We start from the raw sequence: 20,346 nt of genomic DNA on the forward strand, positions 1-20,346 counted from the left end.
AATAAATAATGGTTCAACTCAAATATACTAATTGATAAAAAAAAACATGATTTTGGAGATTATTATAAAAGAATTTTACAAATGTACAATCTTTGTAAATTATATCATAGATAGGACAGGTGGAGTCACACATACAACTAACACAAATATATGGAAATGTCTGCTCTACCCAAAATTACAACCAACTAATTGCAGCATTAGTGCAAAAATGGAAGAGGCAAGTGGAAGGAAGAATGGAACTTGTCTGTCGGCACTGCATTAAAGACCAAAATTGGTTAAAGAAAATTGTGATAAATAAAAAAGTATACCAGTTTCATTTAAGGACCACAAAATTGACAGCTGTGCCACATAGATTGCAAAATAGTTGGGAAGAGATTTGATGTCTGGTCTTCCCTGTGGCTCAGTTGGTAGAGCATGGTGTATGCAACACCAGGGTTGTGGGTTTGATTCCCACGGGGGTCCAGTATGGAGAAAGAAAAAAAATCTATGAAATGTATGCGTTCACTACTGTAAGTTGCTCTGGATAAGAGCGTCTGCTAAATGACTAGAAATATATTGATTCCATGGCACATGAACTGATACACATAATGACGGTGGATTCAAAACAGTGTTTTTCATTTTTAATTACTATACAAAATTCTTGCAACCAATAGAATGTTATATATATATATATTACAGTACCAGTCAAACATTTGGACACACCTTTTTACTATTTTCTACATTGTAGAATTATAGTGAAGACATCAAAACTATGAAATAACACATGGAATCATGTAGTAACCAAAAAAGTGTTAAACAAAACAAAATATGTTTGAGATTCTTCAAAGTAGCCATCCTTTGCCTTGATGATATCTTTCCACACTCTTGGCATTCTCTCAACCAGCTTCATGGGGGAGTCACCTGGAATGCATTTCAATGAACAGGTGTGCCTTGTTAAAAGTTAATTTGTGGAATTTCTTTCCTTCTTAATGCGTTTGAGCCAATCAGTTGTGTTGTGACAAGGTAGGGGTGGTATACAGAAGATAGCCCTATTTGGTAAAATACCAAGTCCATATTATGGCAAGAACAGCTCAAATAAGCAAAGAGCAACGACAGTCCATCATTACTTTGAGACATGAAGGTCAGTCAATCCGGAAAATGTCAAGAACTTCGAAAGTTTCTTCAAGTGCAGTCGCAAAAACCATCATGCGCTATGATGAAACTAGCTCTCATGAGGGCCGCCACAGGAAAGGAAGACCCAGAGTTACCTCTGCTGCAGAAGATAAGTTCATTAGAGTTACCAGCCTCAGAAATTGCAGCCCAAATAAATGCTTCAGAGTTCAAGTAACAGACACATCTCAACATCAACTGTTCAGAGGAGGCTGCGTGAATCAGGCCTTCATGTTCGAATTGCTGCAAAGAAACCACTACTAAAGGACACCAATAAGAAGAAGAGACTTGCTTGGACCCAGAAACACGAGCAATGGACATTAGACAGGTGGAAATCTGTCCTTTGGTCTGGCAAATCTTTATGATGTTCAGAGATAGATGGGAGCGGTTGAGTGGAGTTGAAGGGTGGGACTAAAAATAACAAGATAACTAATATAAAATATACAGTGTCCGCAAAATGTGTATAGTTTCAGAACGTATGTGAAACAGCACAATTGGAAAACATATGGCAAATAGAAATCAAAATTGGATGGTGTTCAGAGATATATGGGAGGGGTTGAGGGTAGCTGAAGGAAGGGACTAAAAACAAACAAAAGATAACTATTGTAAAATATACTGTGTCCGTAAAATGTATATAGTGTATATATAAGATGGAAGTAGAAGCCCAAGTGTTGTTGTCCATTAGTTTACTCCAATTAGGGGAGGGATGGTAGGGTTAGGGGAAAATAATAACATTTAAATATATATAAATATATAAATACACACACAGAAAAAGATATATGGGGGATTGGAAATGATGCAGACAATTACATTGAAAGCCACAATCTGTCTGCAATATTAAAGCTGATCTACCCCCCGAAAAAAAATTAAAAATAAAACATACAAAATAGTTGCTGCATTATATAGTCAACAAAGACATAATAAGCTACTTCAATATCCTAACATGCAGCCATCCGTACAGATAGAAGATAGTGGCCCAAATATCCTGTGTCATTGTTAAACAATTGAATAAGAACTCCTGTTATTTAGGAATCCAAGTGTGTGCTCTGCTAGACACAGCTGTGACGACTTCCTGAAGCCAGCAGTGCAGGAGTTTGATTAGGCTGAACTGCGGTGCACCGGACTATGGCCTGTCATGTGACCAGGCAAAAGTGGTGAGGGAGGAGTGGCTCATGCCCGTGAGGCAGCCTGGTTTCAAAAAGGATGCAATCACTTTTCAGCCAGGCCAGCATTGTCAAATTCCCTCATTGTCCTGGCCGGTAGGTTTCCAAAAAAAGTGAGAGCTAAAATGAGCTTACCAATCTGATACTGATGGATGTTTTATCACTCCTCTCACATAACTAGATTTGTTTTGTTGTCAAATGCCAGAAAATAGAACATAAATTATTTACAAGTTGGATGTAATAAGAAATTCATGTGAGTAATCATTTGTTGTTCTCACTTCAGGCTGAAGCTTTTGTGTGAGTGCTCATATGAGACTTCAAGCTTCCTTTATAACCAAAGCATTTGCCACATTCTTTGCACTGGTAAGGTTTCTCCCCGGTGTGAACACGCTGATGAAGTCTTAAATAGCTTAACGCCATGTAACTTTTCTTGCAAACAGGACAATTATATGGTCTCTCCCCTGTGTGAACTCTCATATGCAATATCAATTCCATCTTCTGGTTGAAGGATTTGTCACAGTCTTTGCACTGATAAGGTTTCTCCCCTGTGTGTATCCTTGAATGGATGGTCAAGCTTCCTTTCTGGTTAAACATTTTGCCACATTGTTTGCACTGATATGGATTATCTCCTGTGTGTACCCTTGTATGTCTGTCCAAGTCGCCTTTCTGGATGAAGCTTTTGTCACATTGTTTGCACAGATAAGATTTCTCTCCTGTGTGTATCTTTGAATGGATGGTCAAGTGTCCCTTACGTGTGAAGCTTTTGTCACATTGTTGACACCGATATGGTTTCTCCACTGCAGCAGAGCAGTCTGGATGAACTGAGAGAGGCTGATCACTGGTTGGTTCTGGTACTATGTAGCCCTCTCCATCAGCTTCTGTTTTGATCTCTTCAGTTATGATGATAGGTAGAATACCCCTCTCTCCGTCATCCACAGTTTGGTTTAGGTAAAGATGTGAGGGCTGAGGTGGGTCCTCCTGACTGAGTCTGAGCTCCTGTTGTTCCTCTTTAATCTGTGTGGGTTCTGGGTCCTCCTGCTCTAGACTGGGGCTCCACTCCTGCTCACAGTTCTGCTGCTCAGGGGGAACGGCAGGAGTCAGTACCTGGAAATCTGGAGGGAAAAAATATATCTTAAACAGGTGCACTATGCAGAAATCGCTCAGTCATTTCCTGGTTGCTAAAATTCTAATAGTTTGCCTTACTTCAATTTAAGTGACAAAACAAGCAAGCATAGTGTAGCGAATCATTGTACCATCTAAACTGCTGTGAAATATATTTTCCATAACCAAAAATATTGTATTTTCAACTGTTTGAAGCTGGTGTAAAAAAACTGAAAGTTAAGAACAAAACTTAAATGGGAAACAGAGAATTAATGTGCATAGCACATATAGAACAGATCTACCGCTTCTTAGACTTGCTTTCAATGAGAATGACAGATCTATAACTACATTTCTATGTGAATTTGGTCAGTTGGCCAAAAAATTACATATTCCAGCTTTAATAAAGTATCAAAAATTTTGTTTGGAAGCCCTCTCTGTGCTCAAAAATAAGATGATTTTGTTGACTAGTCTACACTAAACAGCACAGAAAAGACTATAAGGGCATTCCTGATCTGCAAACATGTATTTTATTTCAGAATTAGTTCAAATAAGTTTAAGTTCAGTGTTAAGGTTAATGGTTTGGTTAGGGCTAAGGTAAGGGTCAGTTTTAGATTTTGGTTTGTCGTTTACGGGTCAGGATTGTCCTTAGAGCCGCTCCCCCAGCACGTGATTTATACAAAGCAATGTTGGTGAACCAGAGTTTCGTTCGAGGGTGCTTATAGCCAGAGAGGAAGGGTTTCCAAAGTCAAAATTGGCTAAAATGTGCTTTTCCCCCCTTTTTATTTATTTATTTATTTATTTAACCTTTATTTACGATTAGGCATAAAGTTAGCAGTGTGGTTAAGTTTAAAATGACATTTTATGAAGAGACATTATACATTTTTTTTTTTTTTTTTTTTTAGTCATTTAGCAGACGCTCTTATCCAGAGCGACTTACAGTAGTGAATGCATACATTTCATACATTTTTTTTTTTTTTTTTTTTTTTAGTCATTTAGCAGACGCTCTTATCCAGAGCGACTTACAGTAGTGAATGCATACATTTCATACATTTTTTTTTTTTTTTTTTTTTTTTAGTCATTTAGCAGACGCTCTTATCCAGAGCGACTTACAGTAGTGAATGCATACATTTCATACATTTTTTTTTTTTTTTTTTTTTTTTTTTTTTTTTCCCCTGTGCTGGCCCCCCGTGGGAATCGAACCCACAACCCTGGTGTTGCAAACACCATGCTCTACCAACTGAGCTACAGGGAAGGCTGTATATAGAAATAGGAGGGATTTATGACTTTGTGGCTGTGGTATCTAGTGACGACCGAGGAAGAGACGAAGCTCTTTAGGGTGGGAGAGGCTATACGGACAAGCCTGGTGCCCCGAATTGATGACGTGTGTCGTGCAGAGAGAGTTGAATGGGGATGAACGGATTCGGTTCAGTCAGTCGTCCTAATCAGCCCTCCTCAGCTAGCTAGTTCTATTTTGTAACGGGTCACCAAACAACGTATGCGAAATCACGCGACGTGATTGAGATGCTTAATATCAAAGACGTTTACAGTCACATCCTTACTGTACCCACGTAACCTGTCGAGAATTTGAAACTTGTTTCCTTAAGTTGGGACTTCATTCCATTGTTGATTTTTTTGTTATGTAGACGTTGCCGCAGTTGTACATTTTCGGTGAAAATCACTACAATAAATGTGCTTTAGCTGTCAACTCTGGCCTGATTTTTGGCAATTGGCTAGACTATCTAGCTACCTCCCTCTCCCTACTGCAGGACAGCAGTGATCGGCAATCAAGAGTGAAGGACATACTGTGCCCTGTTTTGTTGTTGCCGGGTTGCAGCGCAAACTCTCCCGGTTGAGCAGTAGACTCCATCACGGTCACATCCAGATGGTTACTACCAAAATGACACATTATTTATCGTGCAGGCTGCTGTCCTACTTGAAATATAATCAAGTGGGCTGGAACAAATTGACCAAGTAGCTACCGCCAGCGACATTTGACACAGATGCACGGTGAAGCAACTTCTGCCCAGTGGGAATTAGAGCAACTTTGTACTGTTCATCCACAACAGCGTGGTGAGATAAAGCCGTATTCCAACGGATCCAGTTAGGAGAGCCTATTTCAAGGAGCGCTCCATAAACCACGGCCCAGTGGGCAGAGAGATAAGCATGCTGGACTGGGACGTTTTCATAAGTCTGTATAGGACTCAGCGTTGTTTCCCTATTACCAACTCAAATATATTTTACTTAAAATCAGACGAAATTACCTGCAATACCCTGATCTCATATGTAAGCGTAACACGGCTACACAGAACAACGGCGGACCCATTTTAAATTGAGAGGCGTTTGTACCTATTAAAACGTGTCCCACTGCAACATGCCTAGCAATGTAACGCAGTATTCCAATGGATCGAGTTTGTTGTTACGTTGGCTAATTGGAATATCAGGGTGATATCCAGGTGGTGACCAATACCACAAGTGATTTCTCCCTCGCCCTAACGAAATAAACATCACTGTCTTTTACACGTTTAAACTAGCGCAATGCTGCTGTTGACAACTAGCCAGCATAAACTAGTATCACCAGGATGACTGACTGAACTAACTGAACCGAATCCATTCGTCTCCACTCTACTCTCAACTGCGCGACATACGTCATCAATTTGGGAACCAGGGGTGTTCGTATAGCCTCTTCCTTTTAACACATCACAACGTGTCACATGAGCAGGGTTGCCATGCCCGTGGTTTCCCCCAACAATTGGGCTACTTGGAAAACGATGTTGCGGGTGAATTGTTCGTGGACTGCAGGTTTTTGGCCCACTTTTGGCCTACTCTGCACTGCGGCCACCATCGCATTTCTTTAAAAAAATATATATATATTTTACTGTGACCGGTTGCTGCTCCTGAATGAGTGGTGGGGAGGGCCGGAAGGAGGTGTGACAGAGCAGCAGTTCTTGAGTCTCGAGCGCTGCGCGAGTGGACATTTGAAATGACAGTTATGGAACTCCCTATGGGGAAAAACTGACATTAAAATGTGGACAATGACACATTGGCGTACGTTGGCCATCAAGTAGATTACTCATTTATATGGCTTTGTAGGCTACTGTAGCCTCCTACCATTTGATACCAAAATAGTTGAAATTACGATATCATTGCATCATTGTATCATTGATATCATTGTGTAGCATATCTGGAGCTGGCAAACGGATTTAATAAATAGCCTATAACTTCAGGTTATTTTTTGTTGTAGCCTTGTGTTATTATTAATGCCCATGTTTAGTTAATTCAATTGGAAGTTATCAATTGTGATCTCGCAGCTCTATGGCAATTGCGGATCAGCTGTTGTTAGAATGCATTAGATTGACTTAACAGTCAGTCAGAATTGGCTACAGGTAAAACATAATAAACACTGGCTGTTGTTGACAAGCATATTAGTTCATATCCACATTCATATTTTATTCAGTGATTGAAATTACGACCCCATCCTTAGTAGCCTATTCCAGCAGGCTATTGGCCAACAAGCAGTTCTTACCTCAAAATAGCCTTACTGTATGTTGAATAAATTAGTCTGTCAATTTGAACTAAGCAAGTTGCTAAATCGTTCACTTTACATCTTGCCAATCAGGGGCTATAAACTACCTGAATCTAGCTAACCAAACCATGCCAAAGTTGAATTACAATCATAAACCGAGATGTTAGTCAATAGCCTATGCCTATTGAAATGACAATCCAATATCGCAAATAGACCTTTTATAATGGTTTGTAGTCTGGCACAACGGGTTGGAGAGTAACGGATTACATCTAATCCGTTACATGTAAGGGATTACAACAAACGGTAACTGTAATCCGTTACGTTACCAGCAAAAATATTGTAATCTATACACATACTTTTAAAAAACTAGGTGATTACTTTGAGGACTACTGTTAAATTCAGAAAGGATGTTTGCGAAAAAAATATTTTACACTTCTGTTCTCAAAGGCATTCGAATCAGCAGCGAGTCTGAACAAATCAGAGACCACTATGACACCAAATGGGTTTGATGGATCGCGGAAAAAAGAGTAGGAATAGGCTTTTGTAGGCTACAGTCCAATCTATGTCTTCCAATGGTACGACTGCTGTCGGCATCCAAAGATGATCCAACATGAATAAACGCTTGGAGGTAATGATGACAGCAGTGGTGTAGTCTACGGCAATACGGAAATCACTTATTATTGATATCTAAACAGCGCATTGGTGTGAATCACACTGCTGCTCTCTAATTTTAACTATCTGCGCCTTACGGATCGTGGTGGTTGTGGATGGCTTTTCACAAATCTAAATGTGTATTTGAACCCAATAATGGTTGAATTCAATAAGTTTAAGATGCCTATCAATCATTGTTTTTGAAACCAGTGGACAGCCAGTGAAAAATGTGCTCTTGCAACAGCTGCATAGTGCGGATCCAAGCCTATGGAATAAAAGTGGGGCTTTTATTGCTCAGTCTAATTCATGCTGATCATTTTTTTTTTAAATCCGTAGGCCTACTGGACACATGCTCAAACTTGCACACTTTTGATAGATTTAAAAGTGACAATCTGTAGTTGCTACATCCATTTTTGTACTTATAAATTATATATACAGTACCAATTAAAAGTTTGGACACACCTCATTCAAGGGTTTTTCTTTATTTTTACTATTTTCTAAATTGTAGAATTATAGTGAAGACATCAAAACTATTAAATAACACATATGGTCCTGTGTGTGTGTGTGTATGTATGTATGTATGTATATATATATATATATATCAATCAATTGATTCTTGAAGAATATAACTTAGAAATGCCTCATGAGCTTAGTTCAACTGTCACATTCTATAAGAACCAAAAATATAAGCTTGTTTTACTCCAATGTTTATAAAACATTGTAAATGTAAACAAACACTGTAAAGCCTCTTAACATGGTTAAAACAATATTTTTTTATATCATGGATGGTCAGTCCTTTCATCCATAGCTCTGTCTATTAATCTGAGAGTGGTTACATTTCTCCAGGCCCATCCCTCAGCTTTTTACCAAAACAGAGGCGGGGTGACCCGTTTTGTTATTGTTTCATCTGTGGATTTGCTCTTTAAATAGCTGCATATTATCAAGATATCAACGTGTCACCAACAAAAAGGTAAACAATAGGCCTATAGCAAATGCAGCATATGGCATTCATTTTTCACATGTAAATAGCATTTTTCATTAGTGCTCAAAGCATGCCATTCCAAAAGCACTGAATTTATTTTCCCACTCGAATCAATGAGCCCAATCAGTCCTCCATGACAAAAAAATCATAAACAACATAGCAGTACTGGCTAATAAGTCCTTCGTTTTGGGGTCATGCTCAGGTAAAACAATTTGGCTAATCTATCCTTCCATATTTCCAAGTCCTATTCTTAAAGATCAAGGTGTATAGCATTTATTGGAATGACTGGAATTCTGAAAGACTTTGGTTTTTAATGTAAATATATAATTTAATCGTATTATTATATGTAGTAGAAAGTGAATGGTTAGAAGAAGCCTACATAACCAACCCTATAAAAGTACAATTTAACATCCATATATGGCCAGCTATGTAAACGTTAACATTGTTTTATTCTGCAATAGATGTGGCTCAACAGTTAAATAAAGGTTAAATAAAGTAAACATACATGTATGTCTTCTTATAATGCCTCTTAAGGGGTACGTGACAGAATGTAATCATATTACATTACTGAGTTAGGGTAATCCAAAAGTAACGTTACTGATGACATTTTGGAAAGGTAACTAGTAACTGTAATGGATTACATTTAGAAAGTAACCTACCCAACCCTGCTGGCACGTAAGGACACAACTGCCAGAAAAAAGCCTGAAGTTCGTCCAAGTGTGTCTTGCACAGAGACTGTGATCCTCTGTCCAACTTTCATCACTCAAACTCTTCTGTCGGATTTATCTATAGTTATACACATGCGCAAATGGAACTGATTTACAATCATAGCAGTCAAACGAGTTAAATCGACATCCGTTGATGGAAAATGATCTGGCGAGTTTAATAAGGGCGATTTATCTTTCCCCTTGCGACATGTTAAAATTCCTCGATTACATCACGTTAGCTCGCAATAATTGTTATTTTCATGGAAAACGAATTTTGATTCTTACGTCGTGACGTGGATATTCCTTCTGAATTCGCTCGATAACGTTATGGAAAAAGGGGTTATTGGATAAACGTGGCAACTCCTCTCTTACTGTGCCCCCCTAAAATTGGGGCTAGTTTTCAGGCCTTGTGGGCAGGTTTTGAGTAGTCATTGTCTAGAAATGTTAGCTAGACCTGGCAACCCTGCACACGAATGACTCCCTGATAAAATAACGGTTAAAAAAAATCTAAAATAAACATGAATCTAGTCTATTAGTCAAATCTCGTTACAACAACAGAATGTTGTACGAACCTGCTCTGTGTAACTTTATCTCTGGTTTGCTAACCAAATCCAACAGCCTGCGTAAACGCTCGTTCTCCTCCGCTGAACGGCAGATTTCTTCCTGATACTCTGCTACGGTCTTCTCCACGGCTCCGAATATCTCCACAGCAGCCGCCGACAAACGCTCGGTGACAAACATATTCAACATCTGTAGCTTTGACATATTAGCAATGGTTATGAAAGTCTATGTTTTCGCTTTATCAAAGAAATGTTGGTTGAAACCTCTATCTCTGATTTTGCTTAGCGTTCTTCGTCTTCTTCTTCTTCGATGAGGTTTAACGGCGGTTGGCATCCAATAAATGTTGAATTACCGCCACCAACTAGACTGGAGTATAAATCCTTTATACTTTGCATGAAAAAAGTAAAATACCCTACCATCTAACCCTACACTCATGACAACCCCACCACCCTATTCCACTATTTAAATCTATGTAGTCCTACCTCAGGCCAACAACCTGGAAGGACGGGACACCTAGTTTAGCGGCTGGTAGCAACCTTTGGACAACAATGGACCAGTGGAGGCTCCTCAGAGGAGGAAGGGGAGGACCATCCTCCTCAGTGAATTTTAAAAAAAATAGTAAAACATTAAAAAGTTATTATTTTTAGATAAAACTATACTAAATATATTCACATCACCAAATAATGTATTAAAATACACTTTTGCATTGAAGGTCTAGAGTAGCCTCAACAGCACTCTGTAGGGTATCACCATGGTGTAGTCGGAGGACAGCTAGCTCCCGTCCTCCTCTGGGTACATTGACTTCAATACAAAACCGAGGAGGCTCGGGGTTCTCACCCCCTTCCATAGACTTACACAGTAATTATGACAACTTCCAGAGGACGTCCACCTACCTATCAGAGCTCTTGCAGCATGAACTGACATGTTGTCCCCCCAATCAAAGGATCAGATAATGAATCTAGTACTGAAAGTATAAGCTACAGCTAGCTAGCACTGCAGTGCATAATATGTGGTGAGTAGTTCAGTCAAAGAGAGAGAAAGACAATAGTTGAACAGTTTTGAACAATTTAATTTCTTCCAAAATTAAGGAGAAGCAAGAGAGAGACTGTTATTTTCTTTGTTTCACTTGCTTAGCTAGTTTGAGTTTGTTTGAGTTTATTTTATTTTTACAGGGACAGTGCACATTAATCAACGTTTCAGTAAAAGTGCCGGTTTTAGCCAGCCGGCTAATTTTCAACCGCAGTCCCTGGGCAGGTTATTAAAAACAATTACAATATAGACAATCATTGAACAGTGAGCACACGCAGAGTAACATAGGACAAGCAAGACATAGCATACAGACAGAGCAACATAGGACAAGCAAGATGTAGCATACAGACAGAGCAACATAGAACAAAAAGCAACAAGACAAAATCCATAAAAACAACAAAGTGTTTCCACACCTCACAAGCTACAGACAACAGACAACATGGAAAGCGGCAATACACAGCTAGGGATTATGTTCACAAGTCTGATTGACCTTTAGCCATGTCTTCATGCATTTTGTGAAAGTGTGATATGTGGTGCAGTTATGTGTGTCTGATGGCAGTGTATTCCAGACATGGGAAGCTCTCACAGAGAAAGCAGATTTACTAAAGGTGCTTTTCCTTAAGGGAACTATACAGTCACCTCTCATGGCAGACCTTGTGGATCTGCTGCCATATGTTTGGGTTTTCTGTTTTACAAAAATACTGAGTGGAGGGGGAGCTAGGCCATTTAGGATCTTGAATACAAGACATGCGTCGGTGTATTGCACAAGATTTTCCCAACTCAGGAGCTCATGCTTTCTGAGGATGTAACAGTGATGATGGCTATTGGGCTTTCTATCAAGCACTTTGAGAGCCTGTTTGTAGACAGACTGAATAGGTTTTAATGTTGTATAGCAAGCTTGGGTCCAACTAGTCAAGCAGTATGTTAAGTGGGGGAGTATCATCGATTTGAAATACAGTTTTGCTACCTCTGTGGTCAAACAATTTCGTATAAATCGGAAATTAGCTAGGTTGAATTTGGTTATTTGAATGACCTTTTTCACATGCTTTTTAAAAGAGAGGTTGGAATCAAGTGATGCCAAGGTACTTAAAATCAGATACCACCTGGAGCTTCTCCCCTGACACATAGACATCTGGCTCAGTAGCATCTGTTGCCCTCTTTGTGAAGAACATGCAAACTGTTTTTTTCACATTGAGATGCAAACACGAGTCACTGAGCCACTTTGTAACCTGGACCATTACAGTAGTGAGTTCTTGTGCAGCTTGTTGTTTGCTCTTTGCATGCACATATATCACTGTATCATCTGCATACATTTGAACTTCAGACCCAGTGCAGACGGAAGGCAGATCATTAATGTACAAGCTGAACAGGAGGGGCCCCAGTATTGACCCTTGGGGCACGCCCACATCATAGCTAAGAGTGGGCGACAGCTCATTGCTCACTCTGACACACTGAGTTCTGCCTTCAAGGTATGATTTCATCCATCTCAAGGCATCGGGGGAAAAGTTGAACTTGGACAATTTTGTGATGAGAATCTCATGGTTAACAGTATCGAAAGCCTTCCTTAGGTCCAGAAACACAGCCCCAACAACGCACCCTTTGTCCATCTTGGACTTCACATTTTCCAGAAGAAAGCAGTTGGCCGTTTCTGTGGAGTGTTTCGCTCTGAAGCCAAACTGCATGGAGTGTAATGTGAAGGGGCTGTTGTTGAGGTGGGAAATCAGTTGTTCTGCTACACACTTTTCAACAACCTTCGACACTACAGGTAGTATACTAATGGGCCTGTAGTTACTCACATCAGCAGGGTCGCCCGATTTAAAGATGGCCGTTATTATGGCTGACTTCCATACCCTTGGAAACACCCCCAGACCAATAGATGTGTTGGTGACCTTAGTAATGGGGCCAATGAGTGACTCTTTGTAGTTTTTAAGAAAGGTAGAGTCCAGCCCAAACACATCTTTGGATTTAGAGTTCTTTAGTGAGCTAATCACCTTGTTCACCTTTGACTCAGAAACCTCCCTTATGATGAAGACAGGTTGAGCGTCATTCACTAGCACTGAGCCCAAGAAACCAGTGGAGGGGTTCTGTGTCAGTACCTTGACAGAGTCAATAAAGTAGGAATTGAAGGCTATTGCTATTTCAACTGCATCCTGTGTTAGATTGTTATTCACCATGATTTCTAGTCTTTTTGCGGTGTTACTATGGTCTTTCCCTGTTAACTTTTTTAGATTCTCCCAGATCAATTTAGAATTTCCCTTTGCCTCACCAATTATGTTAATAAAAAAGTTTGCCTTGGCCTGTCTGATTTCTTTCATCACCTTATTTCTCAACATGGTAAACCTACGTCTGTCATGCTCTAATTTGGATTTTAGGGCTGTTTTTAGAGCATAATCTCGTTCTTTCATCAATTTCCAAATTTCTCCATTTAGCCCAGGAAGAGTGCTCTTTTGGCCAGGTTTGGATTTGATTTTCTTTAGGAAACCATTTATTGTAGCCTGGATTGTGGATAGAAAAACCTCACTATCAGCTTCCACATCTGTATAGGACAAGAGATCATTCCAGTTAATTCCATTAATTGCTTTTTCAAAATAGTTTAATTCACTCTTAGGTATTCTTAGTTGATCCGGCTTTCTAACAGTAGAGAGCTTAAACCTGCTCTTAGACAACTTTCTGGCTATAAGTGTCAAATTATGATCAGATAGCCCAGTAACCATATTGAATGATTTAGTCACTCTCTCTGGTTTATTACTGAACACCAAATCAATCTGTGTTTTAGAGCAACAAGTCACCCTGGTTGGCCCTTTAACGAGCTGTGTAAGGTCAAAGGTATTAGTGATCCATTTGAGGGTTTTCCTACAAGACTTGTCTTCATAATTAATATTAAAATCTCCCATTAAGATGACCTCCTTCCCAAAATCACATTCCCTAAGCATGTTATTAAACTGATCAAAAAACACACTTTTGGTGGAAGGTGGTCTATACATTCCAATAAGGGTAAAGGACATTTGGGGAGACAGTGTAATGTTCAGGCCAATACATTCTAGTTCATTATCACATGACCACTCAATTTGTTTACATCGGATATGTTCTTTAATGTAAATCATCAGACCCCCTCCTCTTCCTTCAATCCTGTCTCTCCTGAAAACATTGTAGCCAGGCACAATCAAAGCAGCACATGGATAGTTTGTATGGAGCCATGTCTCTGAGAGGCAGAGGAAGTCAAGGTTGGAGTCTGTGAGTAGATGTTGAATTTGATCACTTTTTGGAATGACACTACGAATGTTCAAGTGCCCTCCTAGTAGTCCCTTGGGCTTAGCCCGTGGGTCCCAGATGACTCGAGAGTGATTGACACATTGAAAAAAGTTAAATTTTCTGTGTTTTCTGACAGCTGGGTTTAGGCCGTTTTGTTTCGTTTTGATTAGGGGCAGTTCGGTAGCGGAATTAACAATCCCTCCCGCTTGCACTGGATGTGGGGAACTACTTAAAACAGCTTGCGTACCAGAAGCAAAGTCAGGGATCGCATATAGCGGCTTGGGTATGTTTGAAGAGTCCAAATCTATCCTGGAGCTGGGTGAATCGAGAGAAACCATGGGACGATAGCACTCACCCACTTCCACAGCGGCGATGATCTGTGGACGAGGCCATCCCCTGCAAATGCAGCAAGCTAGTTTAGCCTATTCAAACAGAGGGATGTTATGTTAGCTAGCTGGCTATGACTATCCAACACAACACTGGAACTCTTCCAAGTCAAGGTAAGCTTTTGGTTTTAATCATTTATTACCACTGGGCCCCGCCGGTGTAAGTGCTGAACTGCTTACTGACTGTACACTGTAACATTACTGCATGATTGTAGCGAGTTTACTAACCTGTTATTTCTATTAGCTACGTTGACTATGACGTTACTTTAGCTAATATGGTGACAACGATGTAGGCTGTGTGTAGTGGGTTATGATGTGGTTTGGCTTGGAAAGTTTTTTTCACCTGGTCACATACAGCTGATGTGTTGTGCATTGAAATCCACAAGCGAAGGGAAAATGTGAGACAAGGAGAGCGCATAGATGCGAGAAGGTATATAATGTGGCTGCTATGAAAGTGAACTGTGTTTCAGTGTGATCAGGGGTGTATTCATTCTGACGATTCTGTTGGAAAACATTTCTTAAACGGATGCAGACGGAATGAAACAGGGATAAACATACCTGAATTTGTCCAATAGAAACTCTCGTTTGCAACTGTTGGACAAATGATTACACCTTAGATCAGCTAGATGCAGGCAAGAGTGTACAAGGCAGTATTGAATGTGTCACCGTCTGTCCCCTAAAATGTTTCTACTTGTGACAAATTGACACGTTTTCATTTTCGTCAAAAACAACTTTATATGGAAGGAGTGCCTTTATTTGACGGCCAGCACGTGTAATTCGGCACGGGACGACCCGATGACATGTTTCTGCACATAAACTTAGCTAGCCAAAGTCGCCATGACGCCGCCTAGAAGTGTGATCAGGGATTTCTATTGGAGAAGCAGTTGATGCCCATCTTCATACTGTACTGTCTTTGGTGCACCTTTAAATCATCATGTCCCAGGAGACACCAACTGGAAGGAGGTAAATGTTGCCCCTAAACAGTAACACAGGTCAGGGGTTCTATTCACAAAGTGTCTTAGAGTAGGAGTGCTGATCTAGGATTAGTTTTGCATTTTAAATTACAGTGGTGATCTGACCCTAGATCAGCACTCATCTGAGCCTTTATGAATATGGGCTCAGATAGTTTCCTATCTGCCTAATGGTTCAGGATAGGGTTGGGGTAAGAGGCAGGAAATAGAGCTGATAGAGGATGTATTAAACCTGCCTAGTATGAACCATCACAGAAATCATGTTCAACAGAGAAAAAAAGCATTTCACTATGACATCCATTGAAAAAATGACTTTATTTAAACAAATGATTTGCTGCATTATATAGATTGTCAACAAAAATGTAATAGGCTACTTCAATATTCTAACATGCAGCCATCAGTACAGATAGAAGATATCCTGTATGTCATTATTAAACAATTGAATAGGAACTCCTGTTGTTTAGAAAAGTGTGTGCTCTGCTAGATACAGCGGTGAGGACATCCTGAAGCCAGCAGTGTCCTGGAGGATAGGTCCCTGAAAGTGAGAGCTAGATTCAGTTTACCAATCTGATACTGACTGGTGATTTCCCCTCAACACACATTACTCAGTTTGTTCTGTTGTTAATTGTCAGAAAACAGAACATAATTATTCAGAAGTTGGACGTATTAAGAAATTCACAATGACAAAATATTAATTTGTTGTTTTCATTTCAGGGTATTATTGCACTCAGTGTAGTAATATCATTTATGCCCTTTAGTATGAGTGCTCATATGTGATGTTAGGCGATGTTTATAACCAAAGCATTTGTCACATTCTTTGCACTGGTAAGATTTCTCCCCTTTGTGAACACGCTGATGAAGTCTTAAATAGCTTAATGCGATGTAACCTTTCCTGCATACAGGACAGATATATGGTCTCTCCCCTGTATGAGCTCTCATATGCAATGTCAATTCTATCTTCTGGTTGAAGGCTTTGTCACAGTCTTTGCACTGATATGGTCTCTCCCCTGTATGTATCCTTGAATGAACGGTCAAGTGTCCCTTCTGGTTAAACATTTTTCCACATTGTTTGCACTCATAGGGATTCTCTCCTGTGTGTATCCTTGTATGGATGGTCAAGTCGCGTTTCTGGTTGAAGCTTTTGCCACACTGTTTGCACAGATAAGGTTTCTCTCCTGTGTGTATCTTTAAATGCAAGGTTAAGTTTCCCTTATGTGTAAAGCTTTTGCCACATAGTCTACACTGATATAGTTTCTCCACTGCAGCAGAGCAGTCTGGATGAACTGAGAGAGGCTGATCACTGGTTGGTTGTGCTACTCTGTAGCCCTCTCCATCAGCTTCTGTTCTGATCTCTTCAGTTATGATGATAGGTAGAGCGTTCCTCTCTCCATCATCCACAGTTTGGTTTAGGTAAAGATGTGAGGGCTGAGGTGGGTCCTCCTGACTGAGTCTGAGCTCCTGTTGTTCCTCTTTAATCTGTGTGGGTTCTGGGTCCTCCTGCCCCAGACTGGGGCTCCAGTCCTGCTCACAGTTCTGCTGCTCAGGGGGAACGGCAGGAGTGACTAGTTGAAAGTCTGGAGGGAAAAAATATGAAATCAATATTTGGACCTATAATCTTAATGAAATACCTGCCATTTTGTTTGAAATGTCTCTGTTTTATAATGGGTAGGTTGTTGATGTTGATTTCAATTCTGCAAAAACAAGACAATTTTGTTAGTCTACACTACAGCATGTTTCAACCAATGACTGTATATAAATGGACAAAGCCATCGCTTCACATGACACCGTTCTTTCCTTTGTGAAGACTCAATAAGCTATGCAAATGACATGGAAAGTAGCCCATTTTTGAATGGTCTTCAGCGCAAAAACGTTATGAAAGGCATCTGGCAGAAGTGTATTCAACCACAAACATCGTATTTTTTTTAATACATCTTAAAATGGCCACGTTTTCATCAATTTGATGATATAATCGTCAATCCAATTCAAAAGACCAGGGACACGAACACGGAGGTAAGACGTAGGAATGAGTCACCTGCACACGGTATAACGCATTTGAAGCCAAGGAAACAAGTTAGATTCCATCTAACGAACGTTATTCCATTGGCCATTCGTCCTTTTCACTGAGTCTTGCCCCGCTACTGGACGGAGAAGTGTAGTGACCGTTTGTTTGTACCGCAAAATGGAGGAGAGACCGTTTTCGTCAGAGATCGCAAAATATGACATTTTCATTCAAAACAGGAGAAACATTATTTCAGGTGACAATAAAACATGTTTCGTTTTGATTATTTTTCCTCAACTTGTTTCTATAACTTTTTAGCAAGTCAAGGAATGGCTAATTGTTTACAATTTGCTAGATATCCCATTAACCAATTGCCGAAAACCAAATATTTTCCTCTTCTGTGGTTTGGTAACTTCCTGTTCTACAATGGACTCTGGCCGGACTGAAGTCGCAGAGTTTGTCAAAATTCAAAGTATGCAGCATTCGTTTCGCAAGGAGCCTTCGGGCGGAAGGTGCTGCTGCGATGCGGACGGTCCCTATTGAAATGTATGACATCCGGCGCAACGTACTGCAAAATTGGGCCAGAGAGGAAGCGAGAGGTTTTACTCTGCCCTAAATCTGTCCGTGAAAATAAGCCCACAAAGTGAGGAATTTTTGTAACGTCAATGAGAGTGCCGAAACGACTATATCGGAGTTGTACCTTTTGAGCAGTGCAGTGCAGTCGGAAAGTATTCAGACCCCTTCACTTTTTCCACATTTTGTTACGTTACAGCCTTATTCTAAAATTGATTAAATAGTTTTCCTCGTCAATCTACACACAATACCCCATAATGACAACGCGAAAACAGTTTGTTTAATTTTAGCAAATGTATTAAAAATAAAAGTATTTGGATTTTTTGCTATGAGACTCGAAATTGAGCTCAAGTGCATCCTGTTTTTATTGATCATCCTTGAGATGTTTCTACAACTTGATTGGAGTCCACCTGTAGTAAATTCAATTGATTGGACATGATTTGGAAAGGCACACACCTGTCTACATAAGGTCCCACAGTTGACAGTGCATGTCAGAGCAAAAACCAAGCCATGAGGTCGCAGGAATTGTCTGTAGAGCTCTGAGACAGGATTGTGTCGAGGCACAGATCTGGGGAAGGGTACCAAAACATTTCTGCAGCATTGAAGGTCCCCAAGAACACAATGGCCTACATCATTCTTAAATGGAAGAAGTTTGGAACCACCAAGACTTTCCCTAGAGCTGGCCGCCCGGCCAAACTGAGCAATTGTGGGAGAATGGCCTTGGTCAGGGAGGTGACCAAGAACCCGATGGTCACTTTGACAGAGTTCCAGAGTTCCTCTGTGGAGATGGTAGAACCTTCCAGAAGGACAACCATCTCTGCAGCACTCCACCATTCATGCCTTTATGGTAGAGTGGCCAGACGGAAGCCACTACTCAGTAAAAAGGCACACGACAGCCCGCTTGGAGTTTTCCAAAAGGCACCTAAAGACTCTCAGACCATGAGAAACAAGATTCTCTGGTCTGATGAAACCAAGATTGAACTCTTTGGCCTGAATGCCAAGCGTCACGTCTAGAGGAAACCAGGCACCATCCCTACGGTGAAGCATCATGTTGTGAGGATGTTTTTCAGCGGCAGGGACTGAGAGACTAGTCAGGATCGAGGCAAAGATGAATGGAGTAAAGTACAGAGAGATCCTTGATGAAAACCTGCTCCAGAGCACTCAAGACCTCAGACTGGGGCAAAGGTTCACCTTCCAACAGGACAATGACCCTAAGCACACAGCCAAGACAACGCAGGCGTGGCTTCGGGACAAGTCTCTGAATGTTCTTGAGTGGCCCAGCCAGAGGTTGGACTTGAACCTGATCGAACATCTCTGGAAGGACCTGAAAACAGCTGTGCAGCCTGTGCAACCTGACAGAGGATGAGAGGATCTGCATAGAAGAAATCAGAGAAACTCCCCAAATACAGGTGTGCCAAGCTTGTAGAGCATACATACTAATGCTAAATTGTAATTATTTCACCTCAATGACCTATTTGCCTTACCTCCCTAATCTTGTACATCTGCACACGCTGTACATAGATTTTTCTATTGTGTTATTGACTGTACGTTTGTTTATCCCATGTGTAACTCTGTTGTTTTTTATTTTTTTATTTCACCTTTATTTAACCAGGTAGGCAAGTTGAGAACAAGTTCTCATTTACAATTGCGACCTGGCCAAGATAAAGCAAAGTAGTTCGACACATACAACAACACAGAGTTACACATGGAGTAAAACAAACAGTCAATAATACAGTAGAAAAATAAGTCTATATACAATGTGAGCAAATGAGGTGAGATAAGGGAGGTAAAGGAAAAAAAGGCCATGGTGGCAAAGTAAATACAATATAGCAAGTAAAACACTGGAATGGTAGATTTGTAGTGTAAGAAAGTGCAAAGTAGAAATAGAAATAATGGGGTGCAAAGGAGCAAAATAAATAAATAAAGTAGGGGAAGAGGTAGTTGTTTGGGCTAAATTATAGATGGGCTATGTACAGGTGCAGTGATCTGTGAGCTGCTCTGACAGCTGGTGCTTAAAGCTAGTGAGGGAGATAAGTGTTTCCAGTTTCAGAGATTTTTGTAGTTCATTCCAGTCATTGGCAGCAGAGAACTGGAAGGAGAGACGGCCAAAGGAGGAATTGGCTTTGGGGGTGACCAGAGACATATACCTGCTGGAGCGCGTGCTACAGGTGGGTGCTGCTATGGTGACCAGTGAGCTGAGATAAAGGGGGACTTTACCTAGCAGGGTCTTGTAGATGACCTGGAGACCTGTGAGATTGAGGGCATCAAGCTTAGATTGTAGGATGGCTGGGGTGTTAAG

At 40.4% G+C, this 20,346-nt stretch overlaps 2 protein-coding genes across 3 annotated transcripts in view; both read right to left on the reverse strand.

Moving 5' to 3' along the window:
* Positions 1-598: 598 nt before the first annotated feature.
* LOC106575583 (uncharacterized) lies at positions 599-10,347 on the reverse strand. Its single transcript, XM_014152180.3, has 2 exons — positions 9,849-10,347; positions 599-3,424 (listed from the first exon to the last, which is right to left on the reverse strand). The coding sequence occupies exons 1-2, from the start codon at positions 10,039-10,041 to the stop codon at positions 2,592-2,594; spliced, it is 1,026 nt and encodes a 341-aa protein (XP_014007655.2). The 5' UTR covers positions 10,042-10,347; the 3' UTR covers positions 599-2,591.
* Positions 10,348-15,775: 5,428 nt separating this feature from the next.
* The window catches only part of LOC106575585 (uncharacterized), an 11,116-nt gene continuing 6,545 nt past the window's right edge, over positions 15,776-20,346 (reverse strand). Inside the window, exons 1-2 of one of the 2 annotated variants that reach the window (XM_014152185.3) lie at positions 17,508-18,195; positions 15,776-17,049 (exon numbers count right to left, since the gene is read on the reverse strand). In XM_014152185.3, coding sequence (XP_014007660.3) covers positions 16,217-17,049; positions 17,508-17,583 — 909 coding nt within the window. In that variant the 5' untranslated portion in view covers positions 17,584-18,195 and the 3' untranslated portion in view covers positions 15,776-16,216. Of the gene's footprint in view, positions 17,050-17,507; positions 18,196-20,346 lie in introns of those variants that run through there. The other variant, XM_014152183.3, reaches the window with a different exon arrangement.

Source organism: Salmo salar, chromosome 16 (assembly GCF_965601325.2).
Source record: "Salmo salar chromosome 16, fSalSal1, whole genome shotgun sequence".
Classification (NCBI taxonomy): domain Eukaryota; kingdom Metazoa; phylum Chordata; class Actinopteri; order Salmoniformes; family Salmonidae; genus Salmo; species Salmo salar.

Excerpts from the sequence above, each read along its gene's own strand:
- LOC106575583 (XM_014152180.3), bottom strand. The coding sequence starts at position 10,041 with ATGTCAAAGCTACAGATGTTGAATATGTTTGTCACCGAGCGTTTGTCG. Across the intron at positions 3,425-9,848 it reads GATAAAGTTACACAGAGCAG|ATTTCCAGGTACTGACTCCT; the intron begins GTTCGTACAACA and ends TTTTCCCTCCAG.